Source organism: Electrona antarctica, assembly GCF_951216825.1.
Source record: "Electrona antarctica genome assembly, chromosome: 10".
NCBI classification, from domain to species: Eukaryota; Metazoa; Chordata; class Actinopteri; order Myctophiformes; family Myctophidae; genus Electrona; species Electrona antarctica.
This window is the reverse complement of record NC_136791.1, coordinates 31,179,269-31,189,622: the sequence shown is the minus strand read 5'-3', so window position 1 is coordinate 31,189,622 and position 10,354 is coordinate 31,179,269. Positions and strand designations below refer to the sequence as shown.

Genomic DNA, 10,354 nt, shown 5'->3' with positions numbered 1-10,354 from the left:
TCTGTGTGCTGCAGCCAGTTACAGTATGGTGTGTCTGCACAAAGTAGGACATATTTGGAAAAACGTGTAATTTCACATCATGTTTTCCCATCATGAAAAGTGTGTGTGCAACAAAGCCACTACCCTGCACCTTTGCATTAGTTATGCAGCCTGGAGCAGTGATCTGTTTATGTTATGCAGTGTGAATCAAGCCTCCTATGCCGTCACAACAAGCTTGTGTAACGGAGCATAGTGCCCTATCTCACACTACTGTATGTTCTGTTCACAAAGACTTATTACCACTGAAATGAAGCAAGCTCAGACAATAAGTTCATACAAGATCAGAAATTGTATTTGGCAATTTTTAAACAAGTGCATACAAGTACAGCTAAAAGCATTTCAGTTTTGCCAAGTGCTCGTAGAGTAGCATTAGTCACATTCTACGTTAAACAGGAACTGCCACCAGATCTAGAAGTACATCAAGAATTTTGTTAAACATCAACAAAGAGGAACGTAGTCCATTATAATGAGTACATACCTTTATCTTCAAAAATATAGAAACACAATGTATTCAAAAATCAAAAATTATACAACCATGTTTACGAAGTATACTCTTCCCTTGGGTCCAATATGTACAAGTCCGTTAGTTTGTTTGAATGGTATGTATGTGTGACATTTATATATTTATACTCATATTTTTGCTTCCCCCACCCCAAAAAAAATGTTCAAACAAAATCAAGGGTCCCTCTCCTTTTTTACTTTCACATCCCCTGCAAGGATGGTGGCGATTTCTCCCTGCATGAAAGCCCACGGTACATTTGAACCAACGAGGGGACATTTCTCTCCACTTGGACAGTATACTTCACCCGTGGCACCTTGCTGCTTTATGCTTTCCCTCGAGCACGGGAAGCAGAATTTGTGAGAGGGCACAGATGGGCACTGAACAAAGTGTGTGTCCTCCAAACGCTCGTGACACAGAGTGCAGCACAAGGGTATGCTGCCAGGTACAGAGGAGTCCGGAATGCTTTGGGGGTGCACTTGGTCCATGCCTGGCACGTGGGGGGTGCCCGACGCTTCCCTCTGGGTCAGCCTCCTCTGGTTCATGGAGGATGGTGAGAGGGGGCTGCTGCTGTTTCTGCGGGTGGTGGAGTGGACCTGGTTGGCATCCTTGGGTGAGCTGTTCCCACCAGCGTTGTCTGCCGCTAGGATGAGCGCCGCCATGGGGGACTGGCCGTTCTGTGCAGCCTCAGGTGGGGTGGTGCGGGAGTGGGGCGATATCGTGGAGGGTTGAGAGGCGAAGCTTGGCGGGGGAACTGGTGGCATTTTCAGTCCGTCAGTAGGTGGTGGCAACCACTGCTGCCCTTCTCCATTTAGCTTGGCAGCCGTCCCCTCTCCTTCTGGTTCCGGTGAAGCTTTTCTCTTCATGCTCCGAGGGTGTTTTCCTCTGTCTGGTGGTAGGAAGGGGTTAAACAACAGTTGAGGCACAACTCAGACAAGGATGAATAATTCACTTGAAATGGATCATGCATTTTTGCTGTCGTCTGCTTAAGCACAGGGTACATAATATATTATACAATAAAACACTTGCATTATTGGAAATATTACAATTTTACACTGACTGCATGATAGTTATTTGTCCACATCTCCTAGACAATAATCATTAAGTCAATGCCCAATTTTGATTGTGCTAAAGTTGGTTTAATAAGGAGAATGACGTTTAGAGTGTTAAGTTGTACTGTATAGAGTCCTACCTGGTTTGGAAGCCGTGGCACTCGCTTCATAGCCCATAACCCTTTGTTGCATGGCCGCATGGTCCTTCTTGAACCTACTGTCGAACGTGTGGAGAGCCATCAAATCCCTCACCGTTTTGCCCTTGCCCATCCAGTCCTGCTCCGCTCTGTTTTTGTGGCTCTCGGATATTTCTGGCGTAAGACTGTCGGGTCTGTGTTTATCCTTGCCCTCTCTCTCGTGCTCGGTGCTAGAGACTGATGCGGGTCTCTTGCCCATATCGTTCGGGCTACCAGCCGCCAGTGCGGACGGAAGCCCCATTTGTCCCGGTCTGCCATTGACAGCGTGCACGGGGGGCATGTTCCCCCCGTTAACCAAAGGCACTAAATTCGGGGGGACCGCGCTATTCCTGCGAGGATTGGGACTTTGGCGGTTCAGTTCTGGTGGGTCGTCTGGTTTAGGAAATCCATTCGGAACAGGAATGCCGTTTGCTTGCCTCCCAGACTGATATTCTGGACCGAGTCTGGGCGGACGGTCGGACGAGAGAGGGTAGCGGTCCAGGGGCTGGGGCGGCCGCGACCCGGGGTCTCCTCCTCCCGTCGAATGGTTGATAGCCTGAATGTCTTTCCCGGAGAGCTGAGATTTCCCCGGCCCCGGAGATCTCCCCTCCTGAAAGCCGTGAGCCCTCTTAAGCTGCCGGGCTGTCTCGATCACAAACTCGATCCGATCGGCTCCCTCGTAGTTGACACATCCCCTGCAGACAGGTTCGGTAAAATCCCAGATCATTGCCCACGGCATGCGTGGCAGGTCACATAAATAACATGACTGCCTCCTGGAAGCAGCGACCGCCGCGGACGACATTGCCTGGCTGCCTCTCTCACGGACAAAACCCGACCAAAAATATCTTCTTCTCCCCTGGTTTTGCGCTATAGTCAGTCGGGTCCAAAAAAGCAAGTTCCTTATTAAAAAAAACCGAGACGGGGGGGCAAGATCCGTTTAGAAAAAAAGACACCCCGTCCCCTCCTGACTAGAGCAACACAACAATGAAGTTACAGAGAGAAGTTCATGACAGTGTGTGTACTTTACTACGGCGCGCCTCTATCTATCTCCCTCACTCTCTCTACAACCGTAGAGCTCAATGTGGAGCAGTGACGTCATCAGCCAACACTAAACTCACATTCTATTTTACTTGATTCTTCGACAGCCCCCTTTTAGCGCAAAGCTCCGTCAGTCACTGCCCCCTTTTTTATTTCATTACCTGAACTGTCGCCAAAAAGAGCACATTATATTATATATATTTATACACACCCGCGGTCCGTCTTCCGCCACGAACGAACCGAAGCAAGGACTATTAAACCTAACCTTGTTTATGCTCAGTACTATAGCAGCACGACGAGGCGGTGTCGCTTGCCGAAAAAAACGAATCTACAAGCTCAGGCAGGCAGGCTGACCTGACAGCGAGGCGTTGTCAGATTGTAGATCTGGTCTTTATTCTGCAAGCGACACCGTCGTACTACGGAGTATATTCTCAGCGTGCAGCAGCGTCTCTGATACTATATTTTCGCAATGAAGGAGGCGGCGTGTGGGTCGCTTTAAGACAAGCCTCTTCGAAGCTAGAGTATATATTATGATGTACGAGACTTTTATTTTGTGGCAGAAAGAATATCTATTGTAATAGGCCCACTATTATGGTGCAACCGTTGTGTAAACGGGGGAGGCGAAGGATTTGTAAGCGAACGTACACCAGAAAATATTTTCGTCGTCGCGCGTTTGTTTTGTGGCCATAAAACAAGAAAGAGAAAAGAGACGCGCCTCAGTCTTATTACCCAACCAGGAAGCTTTCTTCTCGTGAGGTGGGGATTTCCAGCATGATGTAGGCTTGAATGGAGCATGCTCTGCATGGCTCTGCCTGCCCACGTTGTATTTGTATTATTTTTTTCTAGTATGCATTTAATTAACGACATACATAACGACGCAAATTAATAATACTAGCACTTCTAAAACAAAATATGTATTGTTTTGGTGCGACTTATCACTAGTGGTTGGTTAAAGCCAGATAGATTAATCATAAAACGTATTAAGAGGAAGCCTTGAAAAATGATATCTTAATTATAATGCGTTATTACACATCACGTTTTCATACAATACATAACAGCCTACAATCTTCGATACTGTAAGTATCGCAACATTAAGTGTGTACAAAACGTAATATTGTGCAATGCACCTAACATACAATTAAAAGTCCCTCCAGGTATGTTGTGTTTGTACATTGAAGGAGTGTCCCAGTAGGGCCTGTCTTTAAACATTCCACACTCTCTCTCAGTCATATCTGGGCCCATTCCAAGTGGTTGCAGCTCTCTCACTCTCTCTCGCCTCGGGGAGGTTTGGGTGGTTGGGTGAGGCAATGCGTCTGAAACCTGCAGACACAAAAGCATGGATGGAGGATGTGTTTGTGCAGGTCCGACCGTGTGACGTTGGAAAAGAGGAAGCGAGATTTTTTAGTCACGTATCCTTCTCCAAGTTCACCCGCCCGCCTCGATGGAAAGTCCAGCCTTTTGGCTGCCTGCCGTCGGACATGCCTGGCTGCAGCTGATCTCTACTAGCTCCGTGTCGCGCACACACAGTAAACAACTTCTGAAAAATGCTCATGGTATTGGTCCGATCGTACTGAGGGGCAGTGTCGCGTGGCGAATGTATAGCAGACCTACAAGCGCACAACACAACGCGTCAAGGACACAAGGAAGGCATGGTGACTGTATTGAACGAGCTTGTAGATCTGCTACTATTTCGCCGCGCTGCACCGTCGTACGAGGAAGCACATCCCAAATAACGGTGTCGCTTGCTGACAACACAAAAACTGATTAAAACTGATCTTTAAATGATTTGATGCATGTTTAAAGGGATACACTCTAAAAGCCCCCTTTTTTTTTTTTTACCTTATGTCCATTATTGCATTCAACAGGCTTGCACATATCTATCTGTTGCACATGGCACATATGCTATTGTACAGGATTCTGTAACATTACTGTAGCCTAGTTATAATGTTGCCAAACCATGCATACTGTAGGTTACTATGTAGGCTACAGTATCTCTCCCTGCCTAGTCCGCACATGGATTGCACAAGAGACATACACATGCTGCATCATTTCAGGTTATACTTTGTGCACAGCAGAAGAAAATCTGCAACTGAAAGATTTTACATGTGTCCCCAATCATTCCAGGCAACAAATTACAACCAGCAGCAGCGTCTAGCCAGTGTATCCCACCCTCTGTTTCCCATCACGTGTTCTCTTTGCCTGCGCTCACCATCTTTCTAGCAGGACAACATCAGGAAGTGTCAGTTAAAGCTTTATGAGCCAGTTGGGAATTGGCTGTTCTAAGGACTAAACAAACAAATTCTTTTCGTAAGATTGGTGGGAAACAGTTGACTTATCCATTGGGAGTCCACTTTACTTGGTGGATGTTTGTGTGAGGCCATAGCAGCAACACACTTGTTATGCAAGATGGGGAGGCATGCTGAAATGCTATTAAAACCCAAATGACCTGATTCTGCAATGGGATATCCTCAGTAAAATAAAATAAAAACATGTTGCCGCAGATTCTCCAAAGAGAAGTGTGTTTAAAATAGTATGTGCATTTCAGTTGCAATAATGTGAATGGTGGAAATGTGCAAAAGACACCTACATAGATGTTATGATTAATATAAGCATGCATATTTTAGTATAATTTTAATATGACTGACTGTGTTGACTACTGCCTACATAAACAGATAATAGATGAGTAATATAGTGTTTGTTTTCCCCTCTCCCCCTCTCTGACCAATTTCTAAAACTGGAAGCAGCAGCTATAAAGAGTGAAAGGTACAGTAGGTTCAAACTAGGGGAATACCCAAATGTGACAGCGTAACTGTGACCCATAAGCTGACATTACTTTGGTTCGTCTGCATTCTGAGCCTGCTACATTTTAGTTTGGCCATCTTTTATTCATGGCAGGGAATCATTACACACACTCCCTCTGACGTTTTCTGCCTAAGCGAAGCATAGCTCAAGATGCTTTCTTTTTATTGTGTTTTTCTTCCTCCCTCTCCCACAGTTTTGCTGTTATATAACCTCTGTATAGCACCACCACTGAGGTGAGCAGCGCACGCAACTGTAACACATACCCCAGAGATGAAATCAGGGTATAATGGGAGAACATCACTTATGCGTGATCAACATATTATGGAGTTCACTCTGAAATTGTCGTGACCTACTTGCACATGAACGGCAAAGTATAGAGTTAAATGTGGAACGGCAGAGCGTTCACGGATTGCTGTCCGCATGGTTCTCTCCAGATTTCCTGTATTTCTGACAGGAAATAGTAACCATGGAGACTACCACCAGGATACCCCCAGCAACCATATACATCCTGTTTACAGTGTTGCTATTTTTAGACACAGATTTGCACAGCTGGGGTTAGAGCACAGATACAACTTGGAGAGGTTTGAAAGATAACATAAAAATACCAGCCCTGCCTATATTTTAGCCTTCCTCTAGCAGTAAAAAACGTAATTATGTGTATATATGTAGGGTATATATAATGTGCAAGACTAAGAAATGCATCGTTTCTATTTTGAAATAAGTAAATTGAATAACTTTGCATTTGTACTAAGCAACCCACAACAATTATAATGAATAAGCAGTACAAGCAGTCTACTGCGATAAATAGGTATAAAATGGACGAATTCAAATAAAATGGAGGTTCCAGGGCAAACAGGAAAAAATGTGCTGGGCGGCTGGAATCTGGGGGCTGGAGGCTGCAGAGGTGATGTCATTGGCCAGAGCAAGAGGCGAGTGAAAAACAAGTCTCCCTCTTTATTCTGATCCTCTTTGCAGGCCCAGCAGGGGGGGGGGGGGGGAGAGGGAGGGCTGGGGGTGAGGGCTTGGCAGCCAGCCAAGGCAAGGGCTGCTGGGAAATGGCAAAGGATGCCAAGCAGGCCCCGCCGCCAACATTAGAAGCTCACATCTTTGTTCTCAGAAACCTGGTGTGCTGCCAAAGGCCTCATTTCGGCTCCATGGCATGATTACACTGGATGTAGGCCAACTACTGAGAGCTTGCTCGCCTCCTCTCCCTCCCTCGCTTTCCCTTTATACTCCCCTCCCAAGGCTCTCTCGTTCTTTTTCCACTGCCTTCAAAACCTTTCTGCCAAACATGCAGCAGTTGCCATGGTTGCAGAGAATGGAACATAAAAAAAAGTGAGTAATGAGTCAGGCTTGGCCCCAGATGTGCCACATGTGCAGCTATTAAAAAAAAGAAGAAAAAAGATGGTAACATTTCTCATAACGCCCAATTTATTCTATGTCGCGTGACGTGTCGTGTCACTCACCGAAAATAACACAATAAAGACACCATGCAACAAAAGTAAATTGGGCATCTTCCTTGTGTGTCAGAGATACAGGAGTTAGTAATTAGTAAATATCATTGGGCTGGAGTTTTCCCTGCTGAAAAGTTTGCAAAAGTCATTGTAGCCTATGGAAAGCGGCTTCAGTGGTGTGTGATGCAGATCTGGGTTTGACAACCAGGAATAGAAAGCCCTTGCTTCTGTAATGCCGTGCCTCAGTAAGCCTGCTCGCATTGTAAACTGATGACATAGTTTCCTGTCCTGTGGAAAACCCCACATGCTCTCCTGTCTACCAGACATGGCTGCACACAGCGTCCCGTGCAACTCCAAGAAAGGCAACGCAATTTCTCATGCTGCACCTGTAATGATCTTTAAAGCCATATTTAACACTTAAGCTGTGTCGCACAGTGAAAATGTTTTTTGATATGCACCCCCGTGTGCAATGAAGTATATCAAGCCCTTAAGTTGCGTTAAAGATGGGAGTCGGTCCAATTCACACAGTCGGATTACTCATTCAGATGACGCTGTAATGAGTAACCACCATAACTGTGTGTGTGTGTGTGTGTATATGGATAGGATAAGTACTCCTCTGCTCCCCAGAAGTGATTTATTGCATTCATGGGCTATTGCAAAACTTTGATTAATCATCAGCTGTTGTGGTTAATGCCTTCATCTGTACTCATACTGTACACCCGTTCCAGTGTTATTACTGAGCTGGAGCCTGAGTGCCTGACTCAGAGAAGATAGTCTTGTCATTCTGCTGCAGTCCCTCTCCCTTGCTTTCTGTCTTTCACAAACACAAACACACACGCACACGCAGTTTGCAGTTCAAGTTAATCCTTGACAGAAAAATGTCGTCAGAAACCACTCCTATCATTGCATCAGTTTCTGCATGACTGGTCTGTTCTGGTATTGTTCCCTGGCAAAATCCTGAGAGAGCAAATCCATCAAAATGATGCTATGATTAACAGAAGGTTTGTGGATTTAAGTAATGCGTGAATGCGTATGTGCAAGGGGAGGGCATGTTGCAACACAAGGAAATAATTGTCACTATCCCATGTTCATGAATGTAACCTTTTGTAGCAATTCTCCATTTTGTAATGTAGGTTGAGGCAGGAATAAAAGTGGACCTTTTATCCTTATTTTATTGCCAGCCGTTTTATCTTTATTTTTGAGCTGTACTGCTGTATTATAGGCCCTGACATTGCTCGGCGAACAATAAGATTGGGTTCAGAGACAGACACACTTTTAGACGAGAACAGGTTTGTGAGATTCACAGTGTTAACTGGTGACTCTGAGCACATTCTCCTTACACCTGCTTTCCCTTTTCTTTCATGTAGAACAACAAAGGTAACATTGTATACATCGTTTGCATGCCTTCACTGTTGAGTCCCAGCAGCTGTACAAAAGAAAATAATCCAGGTTACTAATGCATACAAATATATGTGCCGATCTGCATATTAATAATCTACTCAACATCAAAGCTTTGAAACGGACCTCTTTTCTAGAAACAGCTGCTTTGAAGGGCAGAAGAATACAGACATATATCACGCACGCACGCACGCACGCACGCACGCACGCACACACACACACACACACACACACACACACACACACACACACACACCAACAAAAAAAGGATGAAAAAGCAGCTTTTTATCTATTAATTTGGGGCTAAAATTCCTTGTAAAGAAGCATAATGCTGGTTTAGAGTTAACTACTGTGGGAGAGATGGATGTGTAGGCAGAAGGCAAGTGTAAGTATCGCTTGCAGAGGCTATGGTTTCATTCAGAGCAGAATTTCGAAACCGTGAGGTCATCAACTTCAATATATTTCTTTAATTCTTCTGCCGTTTTGCTCATTACAGAATTACAGAGAAGCAGCACTTTTGTTTGGGTGGTAGTTGTAACTCAACTGAGGTTCAAATCATAAATTCCACATGCACTGAATTGCCGTCTCTTTGATTATCTGGTTTATGGAGGATGTTTCATCGTGCACGCCAAGTATCTGTGCCAAATATGTCCTTCCTCCCCTTTCCATAAAAGTGCAAGTTGTCACGACGGTGTGGCATTCATTATCTGCCTGTGGTTCTGCAGGCCTGGCCACAGAACAGCTGGGGAACATCAGTTGTCACATTCTGCCTCCCACCGCAGTGAAAGATGGGCGGGTGGGAGAAAGTGCTGTCCCCTGTCTGGGTGATAGAGCCTCTAACCACACTGTCTGGGCAGCTGGACAGACTCCCCAAAACCTCCCGTATCCACTTCAAAGCCTCGTCTCAGAAAATAGTTGTATGTGAAGCGAATAGACCGAAAGTGGAACTTGATGTCTTGAAGTATGATTATGCTCACAATTCAAAAGGTCATTCATTCATCTTTAAGTTGGTCAATTCAGTTTAATTTAAAAATCTATCTACTGATGACATAACATTCACCCCTATTAATGTATATTAATGTGTTGGTTAAGATATCAATCAACATTTGAATACTGAAGGTAATCCAACTCCTGAAATTACTTGGGTGAGAGTCAGTGGCGTGCACAGATAGACACTAGGGGGTTCTAGAGCACCCCCTGCCCTTTTCCCTCTGGACAAAATGTGCCCTTTTGAAGAAAAAGGGGAAAAAAAAGATTTTATTTTACAGTGTACAGTATGTGGACCACAGTGACATTGATCAATTCTTGATAAAAAACTTCTAATATATTATTTAGGCCCCAAAATCTATAAATCTCACACTATTAAGGCAACCGGCTGGTTCCACTCGCTGCACAAGGTGCCCTTCTTTTTCACTTGAGCACCTGCCCCTCTAAATGTCTGTGCACGCCACTGGTGAGAGTGAATCGATACTAATCTAGAGAACCTCTAGACTTAAATACCCATTCATGTTTGTCAAACTGGTTTCACAGCACTGATAATGGTACAGTAGATGGATGGTGCCACCCATGCCGTCATAATGTCACATGATGACATTATTCCTTCCAAGCCAACAGTTGATGATCACGTTAGTTGTAGCTGCCAGAGGCAAAGTAACCTTGATTGAACTGGATTAAAACAGGAAGCACATTAGTATGAATGGGCGAGGCAAGCTGCAACTGAAAGAATCCCAACACAGGCAGAGCAGCAGAGCGCCTTGTGTTGGGATTCTTTTAGTTGCTACACGAGCCAGAGCAAAGCACTGTGGGAAAGTTCAGTGCCCTTGAAGAGGCCTGATAAGCTCATGGTGATATGACTCTGCATGTTTGTGTTGTGGCGAATTCTAACGACTACAAGCA

At 44.9% G+C, this 10,354-nt stretch overlaps 1 protein-coding gene across 1 annotated transcript; it reads right to left on the bottom strand.

The window, feature by feature from the left end:
• Window positions 1–309: 309 nt before the first annotated feature.
• Window positions 310–2,835, bottom strand: irf2bp2a (interferon regulatory factor 2 binding protein 2a). The gene is made up of 2 exons (XM_079512173.1): window positions 1,731–2,835; window positions 310–1,427 (listed from the first exon to the last, which is right to left on the bottom strand). The coding sequence occupies exons 1-2, from the start codon at window positions 2,566–2,568 to the stop codon at window positions 715–717; spliced, it is 1,551 nt and encodes a 516-aa protein (XP_079368299.1). The 5' UTR covers window positions 2,569–2,835; the 3' UTR covers window positions 310–714.
• Between the last annotated feature and the right edge of the window lie 7,519 nt (window positions 2,836–10,354).

Bases quoted from the DNA above. Each gene is read 5' to 3' on its own strand.
- irf2bp2a (XM_079512173.1), bottom strand. From the start codon at position 2,568: ATGTCGTCCGCGGCGGTCGCTGCTTCCAGGAGGCAGTCATGTTATTTA. The intron at 1,428-1,730 runs GTAGGACTCTAT...TCCTACCACCAG, and splicing joins TGCCACGGCTTCCAAACCAG to ACAGAGGAAAACACCCTCGG.